We start from the raw sequence: 25,404 nt of genomic DNA on the forward strand, positions 1-25,404 counted from the left end.
GTCACTGTTGTTATGGAGGCGAATGTTCACACCGGAAGGTGCCACAGGGAGCGGCGAGATGACGGCGCGGTTATTCTGTCGCTGCTGCTGTGGGTTGAGGGGGGAATGTTGGACAGAACACTGGGTCAACTCTCTCTGCTCTTTCAAAAGCGGTGCAATGGAATCTTCAACATCCAAAGACAGCGGGCCAGATTTTCAGTGTGCCGTGAGGCGGGCTTTTAGGCGCACGGAGGGGGGGGGGGGCAAAAATCCCGAATCCGGGGGTCCCGACACCATCCCGCCCAAAACCCGCCTCCACACAAGTTTCAAAGGAAGCAGGTACCCGCCCCGCACAGGGACCCACCGACCCGAGGCGGGAAGGGATTAGTGCCAATTAACTGCCTGTTAACAGGTAGTTAACAGGCAGTTTTTAGCCTAATCCCTATTTTGAGGGGTGTCGTGTGGGACTCCCAACGGCTCCAAACCACGCCAGGTTAGAGCAGGCGGGCCGTCGGGTTGAAGGACTTGGAGGGGTCGCGATGTCGGTGTTCAGGTGAGTGATGGGTGCATGAGTGCAAAGGCAAGTGTGTTTGGTGTGTCTAAAGTGTGTAAAGAAGTTTAAATTACCTGTACTTACCTTAACAGCCGGGAGTCCATCACTCAGCCGGCACTGAAAGCTGAATGGCTGCGATGTCAAAAGTGACAGCCTTCAGTGCCGGTGAGAGTTCTAACTGAGTCTGCGTAGAAGGACTCAGGTTAGAAGTCAGACTGTCAGTGTTTGACAGCTTCAAACAGCCGTGAAACCCTGATATTTCATCTGTCAAAAACTCTTGACAGATGAAATTTCAGTCTGTGACGTCACCTGTTGCCGGGTGGCCCTTAATTGGTCTGCTAAGCCCGCTGGGAGGGCTCAACAAGGTCAATCAAGGAAAAATCGCGTTGATTGGCCGGACGTCGATGGAGGCGGGACTAAACCCCGAAAGTTGTAGTCCCGCCTCCTTCCCGACTGCTGAATGAAAATCCAGCCCAGCATCTCTGCCAAGCTAGCTCTCCGTCAGTACTGCACTGGAGTTTCAGCCTAGATTCGAAACTCATCGAGCAGTGGGAACTGAACCCACAGCCTTCTGACTCAACAGTTGGACCCAACCCACTGTTGACCGCATTTACCCAGGGCCTCTTCAAATCTAGAGGACACGCCCGTCCATGTTCACGAGGACGTGTGCTCAGATTGCACACACTCATTTCACACCAACCCTTACAGTCCGCAGGCAGATAAGATATTGTCCCATCAGCGTGGGCTGTACTTCAGCATTGATCCCAGAGGTGAAAGGTCAGAGTCCAAACCAGCACACCACCCAGTCTCCCGATCTTTAAAAACAAGCCCCACCATAGCTCTGGGGTAAACCAGATTAAACGTAACCGGCTCTTACGTGTATGCGGCTCAGATTCACTTGGCATTTCTTGACCATGTCCAGAAAGTGATGAGAGAACAGTTCATCCAAGAGAAGGTAGACAGGGACCCCACGGCTCACAGCCTGCAGCACTTCATCAAACAAGTCTACATCAGTGAACACATCCATTACAATCGCAATAACCTGCGGGAAAGACAAACCCAGAACAAAGCATCAACGCACCATTCCTCGGCAGTGAGGCATCAACAATAACGGGCAGTGCTGGATAGCGACGGGTTAAATGATACAATATACCATAACATGCATAACATGCAGAGTCAGAACGTGACGTGTTAAACAAGATGGTGACTCGCGGGGTCAGGATAGGGGACGGGAGGATTGCAAATGTTACACCCCTGTTCAAATAAAAAGGGGAGAGGGATAAACCCGAAAACTATAGGCCAGTCAGCCCAACAGCAATGGTGGGGGAACTTTTAGAGACAATAATCAGAGACAAAATTAACCTTGGAAAAACATGGGTTAATAAAGGACAGCCAGCACTGATTTGTTAAAGGCAAATCATGTTTGGATAACTTGATTGGGTTCTTTGATGAAGTAACGGATAGGGTTGATGGGGGTAGTGCGGTTAATGTGTGTAGGAGCTTTGAAAAAGCATTTGACAAAGTGCCACATAATAGACTTGTTAGCAAAAGTAAAGTCCATGGGATTAAAGGGACAGTGGCAGCGTGGATACAAAATTGGCCAAGGGTCAGAAAGCAGAGAGTAGTGGTGAACGATTACATTTCAGACTGGAGGGAAGTGTGCATTGGTGTCCCTGTGATTGGTGTTGGGACCACTGCTCTCTTTGATATGTATTAATGACCTGGACTTGGGTAAAGGAGGCATAATTTCAAAATTTGTAGAGGACACCAAACTCGGAAATGTAGTAAACAGCGAGGAGCAAAGTAACAGACTTCAGGAGGACATAGAGAGATTGGTGAAATGGGCAGACACATGGCAGATGCAAAGTGCGAAGCGATACATTTTGGAAGGGAGAATGAGGAGAGGCAATATCATCTAAATGGTGCAATCCTAAAGGAGGTGCAGGAACAGAGAGGGTATGTGCACAAATCTTTGAAGGTGGCAGGACAAGTTGAGAAGGCAGTTACAAAAGCATCTGGGATCCTTGGCTTTATAAACAGAGGCACAGAGTACAAAAGCCAGGAAGTTACGGTAAACCTTTAAATCCACAGGTTAGATCCTGGCTGGAGTACGGTTTCCAATTCTGGGCACCACACTTCAGGAAGGATGTCGAGGCCTTGCAGAGGGTGCGGAGGAGATTTACTGGAATGGTACCAGGGATGAGGGACTTCAGTTATGTGCATAGACTGGAGAAGCTGGTCTTGTTCTCCTTAGAACAGAGAAGGTTAAGGGGAGATTTAATAGAGTTGTTCAAAATCATGAAGGGTTGTGCTAGAGGAGGCCCAGTGTCGGGAGCAGCCGGTCAGTATTAATACTCAGTTTCGCGGGTTTCTTTGAGGCTTACCAATCTTACAGACCGGCGGCGGCATTCCAGAGCCACATAACGATTCAAAAAGTGACGCGGGCAAGAGGAAGCAGCTGATTGGGTGAGTACAGCCAGGTGAGTATTTATACTACTCTATAGTTTGACAGTTAAGGTTAATAGTGTATAAGGTTTAGAAGGTCTTAATTTTGCGGTTTATAGTTTCTAAGGTCTCTGTTGTGTAGCGGGGAGTGCTAGTAATCATTTAATTGTAGTGTAATTAGTGGTATTGGTTTAATTTAAATTAATTAAAGGGTAAGTCATGGCAGCACAGCTCGGCCCCGTGGCATGCTCCTCCTGCACTATATGGGAAACCAGGGACACTTCCTGTGTCGCCGACGACCATGTGTGCGGGAAGTGTATCCAGCTGCAGCCACTGGCAGACCACATTGCGGCGCTGGAGCTGCGAATGGATACATACTGGAGCATTCGCGATGCTGGGGACGTCGTGGATAGCACGTTTAGGGAGTTGGTCACACCACAGGTAAAAGCTGCACAGGCAGGCAGGGAATGGGTGACCACCAGGCAGAGTAGTAGGCGCAGGCAGGTAGTGCAGGGGTCCCCTGTGACCATCCCCCTCTCAGAGATATACCGCTTTGGATACTGATGGGGGGGATGGCTTATCAGGGGAAGGCAGCAACAGCCAACTTCCTGGCACCATGGGTGGTTCTGCTGCATAGGACGGGAGGAAAAAGAGCGGGAGAGCTATAGTGATAGGGGATTCTATTGCAAGGGGAAGAGATAGGCGTTTCTGCGGCCGCAAACGAGACTCCAGGATGGTATGTTGCCTCCCTGGTGCAAGGGTCAAGGATGTCTCGGAGCGGCTGCAGGGCATTCTGGAGGGGGAGGGTGAACAGCCAGTTGTCGTGGTGCATATAGGTACCAACGATATAGGTAAAAAATGGAATGAGGTCTTAAAAGCTGAATATGGGGAGTTAGGAGGTAAATTAAAAAATAGGACTTCAAAAAGGTAGTAATCTCAGGATTGCTACCAGTGCCACATGCTAGTCAGAGTAGAAATAGAAGGATATTTCAGATGAATACGTGGTTAGAGGAATGGTTCACAATATATATTAACGATCTAGACGAGGGAACTAGATGTAATATCTCCAAGTTTGCAGACAACACAAAACTGGGTGGGCGTGTGTGCTGTGAGGAGGATGCAGAGAAACTCCAGTATGATTTGGACAGGTTGGGTGATTATACTGCATCTGCCCAATGTGGATAAATGTGAGGTTATCCACTTTGGTGGCAAAAACAGGAAGACAGCTTATTATCTGAACGGCAATAGATTGGGAAAAGGGGAAGTGCAACGAGACCTGGGTGTCCTTGTGCACCAGTCCCTGAAGGTAAGCATGCAGGTGCAGCAGGCGGTTAAGACGGCAAAGCAAATGGTATGTTGGCCTTCATAGCGAGAGGATTAGAGTACAGGAGCAAGGATGTCTTGCTGCAGTTGTACAGGGCCTTGGTGAGACCACACCTTGAGTATTGTGTGCAGTTTTGGTCGCCTTACCTGAGGAAGGACGTTCTTGCCATGGAGGCAGGGCAGCGAAGATTCACCAGGCTGATACCTGGGATGGCAGGAATGTCATATGAGGAGAGACTGGGTCGATTGGGCTTATATTCGCTGGAGTTTAGAACAATGAGGGGGGATCTCATTGAAACTTATAAAATTCTAACAGGACTGGACAGACTAGATGCAGGAAGGATGTTCCCAATGGCGGGGGATTCCAGAACCAGGGGTCACAGTCTAAGGATAAGGGGTAAGCCATTTAGGACAGAGATGAGGAGGAATTTTATCACCCAGAGAGTGGTGAACCTGTGGAATTCTCTACCACAGAAGACAGTAGAGGCCAATTCATTAAATATATTCAAGAAGGAGTTGGATGTATTTCTTAAGGCTAAAGGGATCAAGGGATATGGGGAGAAAGCAGGGGCAGGGTACTGAGCGTGGATGATCAGCCATGATCTCATTAAATGGCGGAGCAGGCTCGAGGGGCCAAATGGCCGACTCCTGCTCCTATCTGCTATGTTTCTATGTGCAAGGGGGAGGGATTCAAATTCTTGGGACATTGAAGCCAGTTCTGGGGGAGGTGGGACCAGTACAAACTGGACGGTTTGCACCTGGGCGGGGCCAGAACCGATGTTCATGGGGGAATTGTTTGCTAGTGCTGTTGGGGAGTATTTCAACTAAAATGGCAGAGGGTTGGGAACCTGTGCCGGGAGACAGAGGAAAGGGAAGCAAGAATAGAAGCAAAAGACAGGAAGGAGAAAAGCAAAAGTAAAAGGCAGAGAAATCAAGGTTGTAAATCAAACAGCCACAGTAAATAATAATTCTAAAAGGACAAAGTGTTAAAAAAACAAGCCTGAAGGCTGTGTGTCTTAATGCAAGGAGCATTCGTAATAAGGTGGATGAATTAACTGCGCAAATAGATGTAAACGGATATGATATAATTGGGATTAAGGAAACATGGCTCCAGGGTGACCAAGGCTGGGAACTCAACATCCAGGGGTATTCAATATTCAGGAAAGACAGGCAAAAAGGAAAAGGAGGTGGGGTAGCATTGCTGGTTAAAGAGGTGATTAACACAATAGCTCTGATGATGTGGAATCTGTATGGGTAAAGCTGAGAAATACCAAGGGGCAGAAAAAGTTAGTGGGAGTTATATACAGACCCCCAAACAGTAATGTTGAGGTTGGAGATGGCATTAAACGGGAAATTAGAGACGTGTGCAATAAGGGCACAGCAGTTATCATGGGTGACTTTAATCTACATATAGATTGGGCTAACCAAATTAGTAACAATACTGTGGAGGAGGAATTCCTAGAATGTATACGAGATGGTTTCCTGGACCAATATGTTAAGGAACCAACTAGAGATCAGGCCATCTTAGACTGGGTATTATGTAATGAGAAAGGAATAATTGGCAATCTTGCTGTGCGAGGCCCCTTGGGTCAGAGTGATCATAATATGATCTAATTCTTCATTAAGATGGAGAGTGAAGTAGTTGACTCAGAGACTAGGGTCCTGAATTTAAATAAAGGAAACTACGATTGTATGAGGCGCGAGTTGGCTAGGATGGATTGCAGAACGTTACGTAAAGGGTTGACGGTGGAGAGGCAATGGCAAACATTTAAAGATCACATGGATGAACTACAGAATTTGTTCATCTCTGTCTGGCATAAAAATAAAACAAAAAAGGTGGCTCAACCGTGGCTAATGAGAGAAATTAGGGATAGAATAAGATCCAAGGAGAGGACATATAAATTGGCCAGAAAAAGCAGTAAACTTGAGGATTGGGAGCAGTTTAGGATTCAGCAAAGGAGGACAAAGGGATTAATTAAGAGAGGGAAAATAGAATATGAGAGTAAGCTTGCAGGGAACAAAAACTGACTGTAAAAGCTTCTATAGATATGTGAAGAGAAAAAGATTGAAGTCAAGCATAGGTCCCTTGCAGTCAGAATCAGGGGAATTTATAATGGGGAACAAAGAAATGGCAGACCAATTAAATACATACTTTGGTTCTGTCTTCACAAAGGAGGACACAAATAACCTCCCAGAGATGTCGGGGAACATAGGGTCTAATGAGAGGGAGGAACTGAATGAAATCAGTATTTGTAGGGAAATGGTGTTAGGGAAATTGACGTGATTGAAGGCCGATAAATCCCCAGGGCCTGATGGTCTACATCCCAGGGTACTTAAGGAAGTGGCCCTAGAAATAGTAGATGCATTGCTGGTCATCTTCCAAAATTCAATAGACTCTGGTACGGTTCCCATGGATTGGAGGGTAGCTAATGTTACCCCACTATTTAAAAAGGTGGTAGAGAGAAAATGGAGAATTACAGACCGGTAAGCCTGACCTCGGTAGTGGGGAAAATGCTAGAGTCCATTATAAAAGATGTGATAGCAGAGCACTTGGAAAACAGCGACAGGATCGGACAAAGTCAACATGGATTTACAAAGGGTAAATCATGCTTGACTAATCTACTGGAATTTTTTGAGGTTGTAACTGGTAGAATAGATAAGGGAGAACCAGTGGATGTGGTGTATTTGGACTTTCAGAAAGCTTTCGATAAGCTCCCACATAAGAGATTAGCGTGCAAAGTTAAAGCACATGGGATTGGGGGTAAGGTACTGACTTGGATAGAGAACCGGTTGGCAGACAGGAAGAAAAGAGTTGGAATAAACGGGTCTTTTTCCGAGTGGCAGGCGATGACTAGTGGGGTACCGCAGGGATCGGTGCTAGGACCCCAGCTATTCACAATGTATATTAATGATCTAGACGAGGGAACTAGATGTAATATCTCCACGTTTGCAGATGACACAAAGCTGGGTGGGCGTGTGTGCTGTGAGGAGGATGCAGAGAAACTCCAGTATGATTTGGACAGGTTGGGTGGCTGGGCAGATTACCTGGCAGATACAGTATAATGTGGATAAATGCGAGGTTATCCACTTTGGTGGCAAAAACAGGAAGGAAGATTATCTGAACGGCAATAGATTGGGAAAAGGGGAAGTGCAACGAGACCTGGGTGTCCTTGTGCACCAGTCGCTGAAGGCAAGCAGGCAGGTGCAGCAGGCGGTTAAGGCGGCAAATGGTATGTTGGCCTTCTTAGCAAGAGGATTCGAGTACAGGAGCAAGGATGTCTTGCTGCAGTTATACAGGGCCTTGGTGAGACCACACCTTGAGTATTGTGTGCAGTTTTGGTCACCTTATCTGAGGAAGGATGTTCTTGCCATGGAGGGAGTGCAGCGAAGATTCACCAGGCTGATACCTGGGATGGCAGGAATGACGTATGAGGAGAGATTGGGTCGATTAGGCTTATATTCGCTAGAATTTAGAAGAATGAGGGGATCTCATTGAAACTTATAAAATTCTAACAGGACTAGACAGACTAGATGCAGGAAGGATGTTCCCGATGGCGGGGGAGTCCAGAACCAGGGGGTCACAGTCTAAGGATAAGGGGTAAGCCATTTAGGACAGAGATGAGGAGGAATTTCTTCACCCAGAGAGTGGTGAACCTGTGGAATTCTCTACCACAGAAGGCAGTTGAGGCCAATTCATTAAATACATTCAAGAAGGAGTTGGATATATTTCTTACGGCTAAAGGGATCAAGGGATATGGGGAGAAGGCAGTGGCCGGGTACTGAATTTGGATGATCAGCCATGATCTGATTAAAATGGCGGAATAAGCTCGAGGGGCCGAATGGCCTACTCCTATGTAACAACTTTCATTTATTTGCCGCCTTTAAGGTAATAAAACATTCCAAGGCGCTTCACAGGTGTATTAGCAAAAGTTTGTTGATGACACAAAGCTAGGTGGGAAAGTAAGATGTGAAGAGGATGCAAAGGGATACAGGCAGGTTAAGTGAGTGGTAAAGAATATGGCAGACGGAATATAACGTGGCGAAATGTGAAGATATCCTCTTTGGTAGAAAAAAATAGAAAAGCAGAATATTTTTTAAATGCTGAGAGATTGGGGAAATGTTGGTGTTCAGAGGGACCTGGGTGTTCTTGTACACAAATCACAAAGTTAACATGCAGGTACAGCAAGCAAATGGTATGTTGGGCTTTATTACTAAAGGATTGGAGTATTAGAGTAAAGTTGTCGTACTCCTATTATATAGGGCCCTGGTGAGACCACACCTGGAGTATTGTGGACAGTTTTGGTCTCCTTACCTAAGGAAGGATATACTTGCCATAGAGGGAGTGCAACGAAGGTTCACCAGACTGGTTCCTGGGATGGGGGGATTGTCCCATGAGGAGAGATTGAGTAGACTAGGTCTATATTCTCTAGAGTTTAGAAGAATGAGGTGATCTCATTGAAACATATAAAATTCTTACAGGGCTGGACAGGGTGGATGCAGGGAGGATGTTTCCCCTGGCTGGAGAGTCTCGAACCAGGGGGTCACAGTCTCAGAATAAAGGGTCGGCCATTTAGGACTGAGATGAGGAGAAATTTCTTCACTCAGAGGGTGGTGAATCTTTGGAATTCTCTGCCCCAGAGGGCTGTGGAGGCTCAGTCATTGAGTATATTCAAGACAGGGATCGATAGATTTTTGACTACTAAGGGAATCAATCAAGGGATATGGCGATAGGGCCGGTGAATGGAGTTGAGACAGAAGATCAGCCATGATCTCATTGAATGGCGGAGCAGGCTCGAAGGGCCGAATGGCCGACTCCTGCTCCTATTTCTTATGTTCAAACAAAATTTGACAGTGAGCCGCACAGGGAAATATTGGGACAAATGACCAAAAGCTTGGTCAAACAGGTCGGTTTTAAGGAGCATCTTAAATGGAGAAGCAAGGGGTGGAGAGGTTTAGGGAGGGAATTCCAGAGCTTAAGCTTAGGCAGCTGAAGGCACGGCCGCCAATGGTGGAGTGATTAAAACTGGGGATGTGCAAGAGGTCAGGTTTGGAAGAGTGCAGAGATCTGCGGTGAATAAGTCTGGTGAGCTGCAGATGTAAATAGCTACGTGGGAATGTGATGTAGTGGCGATAACGGAGACCTGGCTCAAAAAAGGGGAAGATTGGATGCTTAATATTGCTGGGTTCAAGGTATTCAGGAAAGACAGGGAAGGAAAAATAAGAGGTGTAGCAGTTTTGATTAAGGAAAATATTGCCAGAGAGAGAGAATGTCCTTGAGGGATCAAAGACAGAATCGATTTGGTTGGAGTTGAGAAACAATAGAGGAGCTATTAAACTACCTGGTGTATTTTATAGGCCCTCAAACAGTGGGAAGGTGATAGAGGGGCAGATTGCAAAGAAATTACTGAGAGGTACAAGAACTATCGAGTAGTGATAATGGGAGACTAACTACCCCAATATTGAATGGGGCAGTGATTGTGTTAAGGGCAGAGAAGGGGAGGAATTTATGGGCAGAGAAGGGGAGGAATTTATGGGCAGAGAAGGGGAGGAATTTATGAAGTGTGTTCAGGAGAATTATCTTGATCAGTATGTTTCCTGCCCAAAGAGGAAGGGGGCGTTGCTGGATCTAAAATAACAGAAGACGCTGGAAAAACTCAGCAGGCCAGGCAACATCCGTGCAGAGAGAAACGGAGTCAACGTTTCGGGTCGAAACCCTTCGTCAGGACTGAGAAAAAAAGGCAGGAAATGAAACAAAAGGCAGTTTGGGGGCTGGGAAATGGGGGAGGGGATGGAAGAAGAGACATTAAGAGATATTCAAGGTGAGACAAGATGGTAATAGGACAGGTAAAGATGAAGAGTGAAATGCGCTGGCAGAGTGAGAGACAGCTGCCATGTGGGAGAGAGAAAGGAAAAGGCACAAACCAAAAGTGTGGATAAAAATGTAATAGGGGCCGAGGTTATGATCCGAAATTGTTGAACTCGATATTGAGTCCGGAAGGCTGTAAAGTGCCTACGGAAGATGAGCTTCCATGGAACAATGCAAGAGGCCGCAGACGGTGAGGTCTGAGTGGGAATGGAACGGTGAATTGAAATGAGAGGCGACCGGAAGCTCGGGGTCCCCCTTACGGACTGAACGGAGGTGTTCCGCAAAGCGGTCACCCAATCTGCGTTTGGTCTCCCCAACGTAGAGGAGACCGCATCGTGAGCAGCGAATACAGTATACTAGCTTGCAAGAAGTACAAGTAAATCGCTGTTTCACCTGGAAGGGGTGTTTAGGGCCCTGGACAGTGGGAAGGGCGGAGGTATAAGGGCATGTGTTGCATCTCTTGCACTTGCACAGGAAGGTGCCGGGCGAAGGGGAAGGGGTGCTGGGGGGGGATAGAGGAGTGGACTAGGGTGTCTCGGAGGGAGCAGTCCCTACGGAATGCTGAAAGGGGAGGGGAGGGGAAGATGCGGTTGGTAGTGGGATCACGTTGGAGGTGGCGGAAATGGTGGAGGATGATCTGTTGAATGCTGGATCTATCTCTGTAATCTCCTCCAGTCCCACACCCCACCCCGAGATATCAGAGCTCCTCTAATTCTGCACTTTTGAGCATCCCTGATTATAATCGCTCCACCATTGGCGGCCGTGCCTTCAGCTGCCTAGGCCCTAAGCTCTGGAATTCCCTCCCTAAACCTCTCCACCTCTCCTTAAAACCTACCTCTGTGACCAAGCTTTTGGTCACCTGCCCTAATTTCTCCTCATGTGGTTCGGTGTCAAAATGTTTGTCTTTTAACGCTCCTGTGAAGCGCCTTGGGACGTTTTACTACATCACAGGTGCTATATAAATACAAGTTGTTGTTGTTGATCTAGTCCTGGGGAATGAAGTGAGTCAAGTGGAGCATGTCACAGTTGGAGAGCATCTCGGGAATAGTGATCATATTATTGTAAGGTTAGATTAGTTATGGAGAAGGACAAGGAGCTATCTAGAATAAAAATATTTAACTGGAGGAGGGCTAATTTCAGCGAAATGAGGAGGATCTGGCCCGGGTAAATTGGAGTCAAAGACTGACAGGCAAAAATGTAATGGAGCAATGGGCAGCCTTTAAAGAGATGGTTCGGGTACAGTCGAGGTACATTTCCACGAGGGGGAAAAGCGAGGGAAACCAAAGACAGAGCTCCCTGGAGGACGAAGGAGTTAGAGAGTAAAATGAAGGAGAAAAAGGGGGCGTATGACAGATGTCAGCTCGATAATACAAGGGAGAATCAGGCTGAATATAAAAAGTAGAGGAGAACTGAAAAAGGAAATGAGTTGGGCAAAGAGAGAGTACGAGAATAGATTGGCAGCTAAAATAAAAGGGAATCCAAAAGTCTTCTGTAGGCATATAAATAGTAAAAGGGTAGTAAGAGGAGGGGTGGGGCCGATTAGGGACCAAAAAGGAGACCTATTCATGGAGGCAGAGGGTATGGCCGAGGTACTAAATGAGTACTTTGCATCTGTCTTCACCAAGGAAGAGGATGCTGCCATAGACATAGTAAAGGAGGAGGCAGTGGAGATACTGGATAGGATAAAAATTGATAAAAAAGGAGGTATTAGAAAGGCTGGCTGTATTTAAAGTAGATAAATCACCAGGAGCGGACGGGATGCATCCTAGGATGCAGCAGGAATTTAGGGAAGAAATCGCGGCGGTACTGGCCATAATCTTCCAATCCTCCTTAGATACGGGGGCGGTGCCAGAGGACTGGAGAACTGCAAATTTTATTCCCTTGTTTAAAAAAGTGTGTAAAGATAAACCCAGCAACTACAGGCCATTCAGTTTGACCTCTGTAATGGGGAAACTTTTAGAAACAGTAATCAGGGACAAAATTAACAGTCGCTTCGATAAGTGTGGATTAATAAAGGAAAGCCAGCACGGATTTGTTAAGGGCAAATCGTGTTGAATGAGGAGAGACGATACAAGCTAAATGGTACCATTTTACAGGAGGTGCAAGAACAGAGAGCTGGAGGTGTTTCTGCACAAATCTTTGAAGGTGACAGGACAGGTTAACAAAGCAGTTAATAAAACATACAGGATCCTGCACTTTATAAATAGAGGCTTTGGCCCGTATTTTCCCGATCGGAGGCTTCCCGCGCGCGGAGGACTCTGATCTGGAAAAAATCTACGGACTTACCCGAGGTCCGGATACTTCCGATCCTGGGCCTCTCCAACTCCAAGTGCGCAGGGCCCAGGTATCCCAGGGGCGCAGGCGGTTCGCAAGCGTCCCTGGGATCACGTGGGCCATGGGGAGCCAATCAAAGAAGGGAATCTCCCTTCACACACTCGACAGATAGATCTGTCCAATATATGAATGGAGATCACCCCAAAATACAGACTCACCGGCGGCGGCGAGAGCGGCCCTGGGTGGAGACTGAGCGCAGAGACTGAGTGCGGTTTAAACAGAGTGCTGTGAGCTGGGTGTGTCGGAGTTAGGTGAGGAGTGGAAGGAGGAGCTCCCTTGCTTCGCTTTTGTTTTTCCTAACTTTTCACCCTGTAGGAATTGGTTCTTACTTTACACCAAGGAAGGAGTCAGAGAGCAGGAGAAGTCAAACAACAACAACTGTGAAACCGCTAAAGTGACGTCACAGCTAGGGAAGGAGCCGATTGGCAAGTAGGACCTGGTGAGTATTTCTACAGTCCAGTCATTAAGGTAAAAGTAAGGTCTCTAGTTTAGAGTAAGTAGTGTTTAAAAGGGAAGTAAGGTCCCTCGTGTATTTAAAATTCTTTAATTTAAAAGGGAGTAAATTAAGGGTAGGATATGGCAGGGCAGCTCGGCAACGTGGAGTGCTCCTCCTGTGCTATGTGGGAAGTCAGGGACACTTTAGGTGTCCAGGCCGAACACATGTGCAGGAAATGTCTCCAGCTTCAGCTACTCGAAATCCGCGTTTCGGAGCTGGAGCTGCGGCTGGAGTCACTGTGGAGCATCCGCGAAGCTGAGATCTTCGTGGATAGCACGTTTAACGAGGTGGTCACACCGCAGGTAAAGGGTGCACAGGCAGACAGGAAATGGGCGACCGCCAGACAGAGTAAAAGAACTAGGAAGGTAGTGCAGCAGTCCCCTGGGTCCATCTCCCTCTCCAACAGATTTTCCGTTTTGGATACTGCTGGGGGAGATGGTTTCTCAGGGGAATGCAGCAAGGGCCAAGTCCGTGGCACTACGAGTGGCTCAGCTGCACAGGAGGGGAGGAAAAAGAGTGGGAGAGCAATAGTGATGGGGGATTCTATCGTAAGGGGAACAGATAGACATTTCTGTGGCCGCAGACATGAATCCAGGATGGTATGTTGCCTCCCTGGTGCCAGGGTCAAGGATGTCACTGAACGGCTGCAGGGCATTCTGAAGGGGGAGGGCAACCAGTCAGAGGTCGTGGTTCACATTGGTACCAACAACATAGGTAGAAAGAGGGATGAGGTCCTGCAACAAGAATTTAGGGAACTAGGTAGCAGATTAAAAAGCAGGACCTCAAAAGGTTGTAATCTCTGGATTACTTCCGGTGCCACGTGCTAGTGAGTATAGGAATAGGAGGATAGAGCAGATGAATGCGTGGCTAAAGAGTTGGTGCAGGAGGGAGGGCTTTAGTTTCCTGGATCAGTGGGTCTGCTTCTGGGGAAGGTGGAACCTGTACAAGTTGGACAGGTTGCACCTGAACAGGACCAACATCCTTGCGGGGAGGTTTGCTAGTACTGTTGGGTGGGGGGGGTTAAACTAAATTGGCAGGGGGGTGGAATACGGAGTGGAGCTATAGTAGGGGGTGATGCACAGCCAAATATAGAGGAAAAAACAAGTCAATCTGGAAGGCAGAGCAAATATGTAACGGTACAAGGGAGTAAGGCAAGGCTGGATGGCAATTATTTTAATGCAAGGAGTCTTGCGAGTAAGGCAGATGAATGGAAGGTGTTGATGAACACATGGGTGTATGATATTGTTGCTATCACAGGGACATGGTTGAGGGAGGGGCAGGCCTGACAGCTCAATATTCCAGGATATAGAATCTTCAGGCGAGACAGAGGGGGGTGTTAAAGAGGGGGTGTCGCAATATTAATCAAGGAGTCAATTACTGCTGTAAGAAGTGTAGTGTATGTAACGTTCCACCTTTAAGAGAACTATTTTAAGGGTTGCACTACTTTATCTTGGCTGCTGTATACTGTAATACCGGTGGTGACCACACTGGTATATAAGTGCTGTGTAAGGATTTATTGGGCAGTTCCGCCCTGACCTTCGACTAGTAAAGACCTGTTAGGCCACAAGAGTAAAATTTGTGTATTAATTCTCAATATAACACACAGACTTAACAGTGGCGACGAAGACGATCTTACCCTGCGGCAGAGACTATCCAAGGCAGTTTAACGGACGTCGAGAGGAGGCATCCGCCCTCGTCATTCTGCTGAGAGAAGACTCGGGTCTGCAGAGCAACGGAAGAATTCTAACACGAAGCCTTCCATCAGCAACAGGCAGGATCATCCCTTCTATCACGGTGGTGGGTAAGCCGATCAGCGACGAACACCGAGTCGGTCACATTGACTGTGAAGTAGGGGAGGGAAAAACGGAGGATATAAGGGCGGAGAACTCGACCACGGCCGGGGGAAAAGAGCCGGACAGAAGTCGGGGCCAGAGGCGCTGAGACTGGGCAGCGTAAGGCACGGAAGCCGCGGTGCAGGCAAACGCAGCCGGTGAGAGAGACCGGGCTGCAAGCGGGCTGGGAGACGCAGCAGCGTCGAGAGCAAGCTCGACCGCGACCGGAAAAAAAAAAAAAAAAAAAAAGCCGGGCAGCTACCGAGGCCGCGAGGCGCAGCGACCGAGAACCGCTTGCGCGGGAGAAAATAAAAAAAAAAACCGCGGAGAACTCAGCCGCAGCCAGGGGGGGGGGGGGTAAAAGGACCGGACTGCAAGAGGGGCTGGGAGGCGCAATTGAAAGCCGCTGGGGAGGGCGAACGCAGCAATACGGCAATCGCCGTTACAGCCAGCGGGAGAGACAGAGGCCGAGCGAGCGAGGGCGAGCGAGCGAGGGCGAGGGCGAGCGAGACCGCCATTTTCGGAGGCGGGGAAGAAGACAAGCGCGGGAAACCGCCATTTTCGGAGGCGGGGAAGAAGACAAGCGCGGGAAACCGCCATTTTTGAAAAAAAAAAAGTTAAAGAAAAATTTCGTTGTTGTCTCTCAAAAAGATTGCGAAGATGCCTAAGCGTGGTAACATCAACGATTTCGATCCCGAGGTAGAAGATTGGGCCACGTATGTAGAACGCATAGAGATATATTGTAAGGCAAATAAAATATCAAATGATGATAAAGCACTAACCTTACTAAACTCAATGGGTGCGAAGACATACGGGCTATTGAAGAATCTTCTATCACCAGCTAAACCGGCGGATCAGACTTTCGCTAATATTGTTGCTGTCCTGAAGGATCATTTGAACCCCACACCGCTGATGTTAGCGGAACGATTTAAATTTCATGCGAGAACGCAACTGAAAGAGGAAAGCAACGCGGAGTACTTGGTTGAACTGCGTAGGCTAGCGAAATACTGTCAGTTTGGGGAAAATCTGACAGAGGCACTGAGAGACAAGTTCGTGTGTGGGTTGTCGAAGGAAGGAACACAAAAGCGACTGCTCGAAGAGAATGATCTTACACTTGATAAGGCTGTCACTATTGCAGCATCGCACGAAGCCGCAGCGAGAGGCACTGCGGAAATGCAGCGGTACTCAGCGTAGATCAAATGGCTTCGGGTACAACGAAATGTTATCGTTGTGGGAAGACAACACACGATCAGAACCAATGCTGGTTTAAAAACCAGGAATGTAGAAAATGTGGCAAGCTTGGTCACATAGCTAAAGTATGCCGGTCAGGAAAGAAGACCAGCAACAAAAAGTCACCGCAGAAAAAGTACAGAAAGGTACATAAGGTGGCTGTGAAGAGTTCGGATGAACAGAATTTGGATTCAGACTCCAACAGCAAGGAACTGGGTAGTCTGAGAATTCACAATGTGAGTAAGGAAACTGACCGACAAACTATCTGGGTCACACTGCAGATGGCAGAAGTCCAAGTGAAGATGGAATTGGACACCGGATCGGCGTTGACGGTCATGAATAAGCAAGATTACAAAAAGTTATTCAAACATATTCCCCTACGGGATACGAAAATAGTATTGCAGACATACACGGGGCAAAAAGTATACCCCATCGGAAAGATAAAAGTCAAGGTGATACACAAGGGCAAAGAACACCAAGGAATGGACTTATATGTACTACCTGAGGGAGGTCCACCACTTCTGGGACGGGAGTGGATCAGGAAAATAAATATGGACTGGCACTCCCTAAACGCAATAACGGTAGATCCCGGAAAGAAAGATGTCAAACCTGAACGATTGTCCAGAATATTGGATGAGGCTAAAGAGGTATTCCAACAGGGACTGGGAACACAGAGGAATTAAGGCAAAAATCAAGATTGCAGAACATGCAAACCCCAAATTTTTCAAAGCCAGACCGGTACCTTATGCGATACGACCTGCTGTGGAGGCTGAACTGGAAGGGCTTGAACGTTCAGGGGTACTGTCTAAGGTGGACTGGAGTGAGTGGGCCACGCCCATTGTTCCAGTCATGAAGCATTCATCGAGTAACAAGCCAGGGGAACCGGGGCAGGTCTGCATCTGTGGAGACTTCAAGATCACAGTTAATCCGGTGCTTCACACGGTGCAATATCCGCTTCCGCGGATTGAGGATATCTTTGCTTCATTGTCTGGCGGGAAACACTTCACCAAGATAGACCTGGCGCAAGCGTACTTACAGATGGAAGTTGAGGAAGAGTCGCGCCAGTATCTCACAATCAACACGCACAGAGGCTTGTATCGATATAATAGACTGGTTTTTGGAGTGGCTTCGGCTCCAGCAATTTGGCAGAGGGCCATGGAGCAGGTCTTACAGGGAATTCCAAGCACTCTGTTACTTGGACGATATCCTGATTACAGGAGAGGACGAGGAGGAACACCTCGCAAATTTGAAACTGGTGCTCACCAGGTTGAAGGAATATGGCCTTCGAGTTAATCGCCAGAAATGTGAGTTCTTTCAGAAACGGATCTCGCACTGTGGTCATGTCATTGACCAGGAGGGGCTGCACAAGTCACCTGACAAGATCGAAGCTGTTGTGAAGGCCCCCGCTCTGGAAAATGTATCCCAGTTGAGGTCGTTCCTAGGGTTGATTAACTATTACCATAAGTTTCTGCCAAATCTATCCACGGTGCTGCACCCGCTGAATGCTCTGTTGCGGAAAGAAGTACCATGAAAGTGGAGCGAGGACTGTAAGAAGGCCTTTCGCAAAAGCAAGGCATTGATCACCTCAGAGGAAGTGTTGGCTCACTTCAACCCAACGCTACCTATTCGTCTAGCTTGTGATGCTTCCCCTTATGGTATTGGAGCAGTACTCTCACACAAGTTGCCAAATGGCTCGGAAAGGCCAGTCGCATTTGCATCCAGATCATTGACCTCCGCTGAGCGCAACTATGCTCATAGATAGGGAGGCTCTCAGCCTTGTGTGGGGAGTAAAGAAATTCAATCATTACCTGCAGGGCAAGAAGTTTACACTGCTGACAGACCACCAGCCGTTGGTATCCATATTCAACCCTAAAAAGGGCGTTTCCATTATGACAGCGCAAAGGCTACAGAGGTGGTCCCTTTTCCTAGGGGCACACCAATATGACATTGAATACAAAGGATCAAAACAGCATGGGAATGCTGACGGTTTATCGCGCCTACCGTTGCCAACGGTAGAAGAGGCGCCTACAGTGGAGATGTTCCACTCAACCATAGTGGAATGTCTACCAGTAACAAATTCTACGATCGAAAAGGAAACAAGAAATGACCCGACTCTCTCACGAGTCTACGATTTAACGGTGAAGGGATGGCCAGCACATGGCGAACCAATGTTGCCAGCATTTTCGCAAAGAAGAGAACAGCTGTCAGTGCGCCGAGGAACTTTGATGTGTGGATCCAGAGTGGTGATTCCACCCAAACTCCAGCATAAAGTGCTAAAGGAGCTTCACGAGGGGCATCTGGGTGGAGTGAAAATGAAGAACCTAGCCAGAGCGTTTGTGTGGTGGCCAGGTATCGATGGAGACATCGAAGAAATGACCAAGAGCTGTCTAGGATGCCAGAAGGTCCAAAACGCCCCACCACAAGCTCCTCTGCATCCATGGGAGTGGCACTCATCTCCATGGCAAAGGGTACATATCGACTTTGCTGGTCCATTTATGGACTCAATGTTTTTAATCGCGGTGGATGCACACTCCAAGTGGTCGGAGGTAATAAAGATGTCCTCCACCACCACGGAAAAAACCATCACAGTATTAAGGACCATATTTGCCAGGAATGGGCTGCCGCAACAGATCTGTTCTGATAATGGACTGCAATTTGTGTCCGAAGAATTCAGGAAGTTCTTAAAAAACAATGGGGTTAAGCACTACACGTCCGCCCCATACCATCCCGCCACCAATGGATTAGCTGAAAGGTTTGTCCAGACCTTCAAGAAGGCCATAAAGGCCATGGGTAATGAAGACATAAATCTACAACATAAGGTAGATAACTTCTTGTTGGCGTACAGGAATGCAACACATGCGGTCACAAACCAAACTCCCGCCATGATGTTTTTCAATAGAAGGCTAAGATGCCGGCTGGATTTGATCAAGCCAAACATCAGAAGGGACGTAGAGAACCGGCAATTTCAAGGCATGAATGAAAGGCCAACTAGAACCTTCCAGATAGGTCAACCAGTTTTGGCCCGGGACTACCGTACCGAGAAATGGCAGCCTGGAACTATTTGCAAACGACTAGGACCGCTGATGTATACCGTGGACATTGGTGAAAGCATAATAAGGCGCCATGTTGACCAGATCATAGAGTCATCCGAAAAGGGCCAACCTACTCCACAACTCTATACGCCTAATGTTGAAGCAGAGATACCCATAGTATCTACCTCCGATCCGGTAATACTGGAATCAGATGAACCTGACACTGGCATTCAAGCCGAATCGACCTTGCCAGAAGAACCTACTACACCACCAAAAACTACTACACCACCGAGGCGTTATCCGGACCGAGTCAGGAAGCCTCCAGAGAGACTGAATCTGTGAACTGTTTTTACTTGAAGTTGTGTATAGATGTTATGTTTAATGGGAATATATACTGTTAACCTAAAAAGGGAGGATTGTAGTGTATGTAACGTTCCACCTTTAAGAGAACTATTTTAAGGGTTGCACTACTTTATCTTGGCTGCTGTATACTGTAATACCGGTGGTGACCACACCGGTATACAAGTGCTGTGTAAGGATTTATTGGGCAGTTCCGCCCTGACCTTCGACTAGTAAAGACCTGTTAAATTTTACTCTTGTGGTCTGTGTATTAATTCTCAATATAACACACAGACTTAACAAGAAGGGATGATATCTTAGCAGGTTCCTCTAATGAGGCCATATGGGTAGAACTTAAAAACAAAGGGGGCAAGCACTTTGCTGGGAGTGTACTATAGGCCCCCAGTCAGGGGGAGATAGAGGAACAGGTATGTAGGCAAATCTCAGAGAAGTGTAGAAATAATAGGGTAATAATAGTGGGGGATTTCAACTTCCCCATTAACGGGGATAGTCAGAGTGTGAAAGGCTTAGAGGGTGCGGAATTCTTAAAGTGCATCCAAGAGAGCTTTTTGTGCCAGCATGTAGAAAGTCCTACAAGAGAGGGGCGGAACTGGACCTAATTCTAGGGAATGTAGCCGGGCAAGTGGTGGAAGTGTCAGTAGGAGAGCATTTTGGTGACAGTGACCATAATTCGGTGAGATTTAAGGTAGTCATGGAAAAGGACAAAGATGGACCGGAAATAAAGGTTCTAAATTGGGGGGGATGGTCGATTTTAATATGATAAGGCAGGATCTGGCCAAAGTGGACTGGGATCAGCTACTTGCAGGAAAATCCACATCAGAGCAATGGGAGTCTGTCAGAAAGGAAATTGAGAGAGTACAATGCCAACATGTTCCTGTAAAGGTCAAGGGTGGGACCAACAATCCCAGGGAACCCTGGATGTCAAGGGATATACAAGAATGGATTAGGAAAAAAAAGGGAGAGCCTTTTGGCAGATACAAAGGATGGTGGTTGAACGGGCGGGTGGGTGGGGTGCTTGGGTTGACGTGCGCTCCTTGCGCTGCCTGCGCTTGGCTTCCGCTTGCTCCCGGCGAAGAGACTCGAGGTGTTCGGCACCTTCCCGGATGCTTCTCCTCCACTTTGAGGGTGTCCTTGAAGCGTTTCCTCTGCCCACCTGGGGCTCTCTTGCCGTGCCGGAGCTCCGAGTATAGCACTTCTTTTGGGAGTCTCGTATCGGGCATGCGGACAATGTGACCCGTCCATCGGAGCTGATTAAGTGTGGTAAAAGCGTCGATGCTGGGGATGTTGGCCTGAGCGAGAACACTGACAAGAACAGCTTGTACATAGATCCCTGAAGGCAGCAGGACAGGTAGATAAGGTGGTTAAAAAGGCATATGGGATACTTGCCTTCATTAGCCGAGACATAGAATATAAGAGCAGGGAGGTTATGATGGAGCTGTACAAAACGCTAGTTAGGCCACAGCTGGAGTAGTGTGTGCAGTTCTGGTCACCACACTACAGGAAGGATGTGATTGCATTGGAGAGGGTGCAGAGGAGATTCACCAGGATGGTACCTGGGCTGGAGCGCTTCAGCTATGAAGAGAGACTGGACAGGCTGGGGTTGTTTTCCTTAGAGCAGAGAAGGCTGAGGGGGGGGACCCGATTGAGCGGTACAAGATAGAAAGGAACTTTACCCCTTAGTAGAGGGGTCAATAACCAGGGGGCATAGATTCAAGGTAAGGGGCAGGAGGTTTAGAGGGGATTTGAAGAAAAACTTTTTCACCCAGAGGGTGGTTGGAATCTGGAACTCACTGCCTGAAAGGGTGGTAGAGGCAGGAACCCTCACAACATTCAAGAAGTATTTAGATGAGCACTTGAAACACCATAGCATACAAGGCTACGGACCAAATGCTGGAAAATGGGCTTAGAATAGACGGGGCCTGATGGCCGGTGCGGACACGATGGGCCGAAGGGCCTCTTTCTGTGCTGTATAACTCTATGACTATGACTGTAAAACATTAAATATTTTATTTTGTAACATCACATTTTTAAATGATTTGAAATTACAATAAATTAAGTATTTTAAACAAAAATTAAATTTTCTGAAAAAAATTAAAGTTTTTTACGGGGCTAAAAATAAACTTACCTTTTTTTAAAGTATTTTTAAATGATAAAATGAGTGGAAATTTTTTTTTTACTTTTCTAACTCTTATGCTGGTAAAAGCAGGTGTAAGGCCTGAGGCTTAAGATTTCTAAGGGTTTTCAGTGGGTGGAGGTTCTCCAGAAAGCAGAACCCTTCTCCAGGGCAGGCGTCCGATCTGTCTAGGCCATTCTTGCGCTTGGCATGCCTGAAACCGGCATTTCCGATGTCCCTATAGCACATACACACCCGTAGGGATCGGAATATACGGCCCATAGTGATTGGAATATACGGCCCATAGTGTACAAAAGCAAAGAATTTATGCTAAACCTTTATAAAACACTAGTTCGGCCCCAGCTGGAGTATTGTGTCCAATTCTGGGCACCGCACTTTAGGAAGGACATGAAGGCCTTGAAGAGGGTGCAGAGGAGATTTACAGGAAACTTTCGATTTACCGGCACCTAAATAACCGGAAGTCTCGGTTAACCGGCAAAATTCAGGAGTAGGTTCAGGTAACTTTTATTACTTGCCTTCCTCCATCTGTTGCTGTGCAAGGGTGTGGCTGCAGCTGTTGCTAAGCTACAGAGACGCTTGCAACTTGTGGCCATTGTTTTGAACCTGTTGCTAAGCAACAGGGTTTGTTGCTTTATATGGAGCGCTCAGCTCCGTATCTTTCACTATAGCTCTCGGTTATCTGGAATTTTTGATGAACTGGCACCACGTCGGTCTCGTCCGTGTCAGATTTAAAAAAAAGTTTCCTGTATTAGAATGGTTCCAGGGATGAGGGGCTTCAGTTAGTGGATAGATTGGAGAAGCTGGGGTTGTTCTCCGTGGAGCAGAGAAGGCTAAGAGGAGATTTGATAAAGGTGTTTAAAGTCATGAAGGGTTTAGACAGAGTAAATAAAGAGAAACTGTTCCCATTGGCTGAAGGGTCGATAACCAGAGGACACAGATTTAAGGTGACTGGCAAAAGAACGTGAGGCGACAGTAGGAAAAACTTTTTTACGCAGCGAGTGGTTAGGATTTGGAATGCACTGCCTGATAGGGCGGTGGATACAGATCCAGTAGTAGCCTTCAAAAGGAAATTGGATAAATACTTGAACGAGAAAAAACACAGGGATATGAGGAAAGAGCGGAGGGAGTGGGACTGACTCGATTGCTCTTCGAAAGAGCTGGCGCAGGCTCGATGGGCCAAATGGCCTCCTTCGGTGCTGCACTATTCTATGATTTCAGAGGGTTGTAGGGCTGGAGGAGGAGAGAGAGATGGGGAGGGGGGCGAGTCCATGGATTGATTTGAAAAGAAAGCTGAGAATTTCGAACTCTCATAAGGAGAAAGCGTTTCCAGTGGCAGGAGGGTCGCTAACCAGAGGACACAGGTTGAAGGGAATTGGCAAAAGAACCAGAGGGGAGATGATCATTTTTTTTATTTTTATAAACGCAGCGAGTTATGATCTGCAATGCGCTGCCTGAAAGGGCGGTGGAAGCAGATTCAATAACAACTTTCAAAAGGGAATTGAATAAATACTTGCAGGGCAATGGTGAAAGAGCAGGGCAGTGGGACTAATTGAAGGGCTCTTGCACAGGTACGATGGGCTGAACGGCCTCCTTCCACGCTGTACGATTCTACAGCGAGTGTTAAAGATGAGTCTAAGGCTGAGTGTGTGATTGTTGAAGGAGGCAGTGATACTAGTGTGTGCCTGGGAAGGCTTACTAGAACAAGTTCACTGCCCTTTCCCAATGGCTCAGCATGGAATGATCAGAGGTGAACGAGCCCATTACCCTGCTACATGGTCTCATTGAGCAGGACGTTAATCTCCTCACCTGGGTAGCTGACCTGATGAGTCTCCGGATTTCCTCCTTGATGCTCAGGGTATCGGGGGCTGGTGGGTGAACAAAGATGGTGACATCAGAGGGTCCCCTGCACATGTGAACGCTGGGCCAGCCCAGATCCAGTGCTGGGGCAGCAATGTCCGTGTGGACCGGCCAGTAAGTGCCCGATGAGGCCGATTCATCATACTCATCGTCCAAAAATTCAAAATCATCCAAGGGTATCGCGGGTTTCTTCAGGTGCATATTAATGTGCTCAATCTCGGTGCTGCAGAGGAAGTCCACCTCCTTCTCTTCGGCCAGGAAGCGGTAATAGGAGTCGATCCCCTCCTCAGCCAGGACATCGACGGCAATGCGGTAATACTCCTTGTAGTGAGGAGGGACGTGGTTGGGATCATTGTCTACATCGCCCGTGGACGAAATTTGAGAACGGTGCGCCATGTCACATCCACTGCTGCAGCGCACCTGTAGACACACACCTGAATTAGTGACACTGAGGGACACAGGTACCCACACACACCTGAGTGAATGACACTGAAGGACACAGGTAGCTCCACACATACCTGAGCTAGTGACACTGAGGCACACAGGTACCCACACACACACCTGAGTTAGTGACACTGAGGGACACAGGTACACACATACCTGAGCTAGTGACACTGAGGCACACAGGTACCCACACACACACCTGAGTTAGTGACACTGAGGGACACAGGTACACACACACCTGAGTTAGTGACACTGAGGGACACAGGTACACACACCTGAGTTAGTGACACTGAGGGACAGAGGTACACACACACACACACCTGAGTTAGTGACACTGAGGGACACAGGTACACACACACCTGAGTTAGTGACACTGAGGGACAGAGACACACACAAGTTAGTGACACTGAGGGACACAAGTACCCACACACACCCGAGTTAGTGATACTGAGGGACACAGGTACACACACACCTGAGTTAGTGACACTGAGGGACACAAGTACCCACACACATCCGAGTTAGTGACACTGAGGGACACAGGTACACACACACACACACACCTGAGTTAGTGATACTGAGGGACACAGGTACACACACACCTGAGTTAGTGACACTGAGGGACACAGGTACCCACACACACACCTGAGTTAGTGATACTGAGGGACACAGGTACACACACACACCTGAGTTAGTAACACTGAGGGACACAGGTACATACACACACCTGAGTTAGTGACACTGAGGGACACAGGTACACACAGACACAGACGAGTTACGCACCTGGGCGGTTCACCTGAAGTGTGTGAAGCGCCGACTTTGGGCTCGCTACCTGCAGTGCGGGGACTGGCGGAGAGCTCCGGCCGCTCGCTGTTCCCCGGGCCACACCTGGGCTGCTGGCGGGGAAACGGCCGCCGCTCCGCTCCGCTCCGCTGGGCTACTCCCGGCTCGGGCGGCCTCGGTGTCCCGCGATCGCACTCGGCAGGGGCTGCGCGCAAAGGACACAACCTGCTGAGCACCAGGAAACAAAGTCCAACCTGCAGCTCGACATCCGGCGGGGAATGGCCACTCCCAGCAGGGCGGAGTGACTCACAGCAACTTTCACCCAACTCCACTCCCAGCAAAAGCTCCAACTCGCATTCCTCCAGCTCCTCTCCCCATCTCAGCACCTCCCAGAGCCAGTCACAGCCAATGAGGTGCATTTTTCAAGTGTAGTCACTGTTGGAGTACAGAAAACACTCAGCCCGGTTGAGCAAAGCAAGATCACACTACCAGAAATGTGATTTAAAAAAAAGGCACCTTCGACCACCTCAGGATGTCCCTCAGCGCTTCACAGCCAATGAAGTACTTTTCAAAAGTGTAGTCACTGTTGTAATGTGGAAAACGTGGCAGCCAATTTTGCAAACAGCAACGTGATCCTCTTTTTGAGAAAACATAATTTAGACAACTAAAAACTGTAAATAAACCAATAAAACTTCAAATAAACCTTAATAATCAAATTAAAATTTGGTTCTCCAGCCCA

At 47.8% G+C, this 25,404-nt stretch overlaps 1 protein-coding gene across 1 annotated transcript in view; it reads right to left on the reverse strand.

Moving 5' to 3' along the window:
- sack1hb (scaffolding CK1 anchoring protein Hb) overlaps nt 1-25,077 on the reverse strand; it is a 63,842-nt gene extending 38,765 nt beyond the window's left edge. Inside the window, exons 1-3 of the mRNA XM_085987244.1 lie at nt 24,666-25,077; nt 23,391-23,861; nt 1,410-1,574 (exon numbers count right to left, since the gene is read on the reverse strand). Of these exons, the coding sequence (XP_085843370.1) occupies nt 1,410-1,574; nt 23,391-23,837 (612 nt within the window). The 5' untranslated portion in view covers nt 23,838-23,861; nt 24,666-25,077. The remainder of the gene's footprint in view (nt 1-1,409; nt 1,575-23,390; nt 23,862-24,665) is intronic.
- Nucleotides 25,078-25,404: the final 327 nt, after the last annotated feature.

The sequence above is a fragment of the Somniosus microcephalus genome, chromosome 5 (assembly GCF_052327205.1).
Source record: "Somniosus microcephalus isolate GS21.2 chromosome 5, FLI_Smic_1.0, whole genome shotgun sequence".
NCBI lineage: Eukaryota > Metazoa > Chordata > Chondrichthyes > Squaliformes > Somniosidae > Somniosus > Somniosus microcephalus.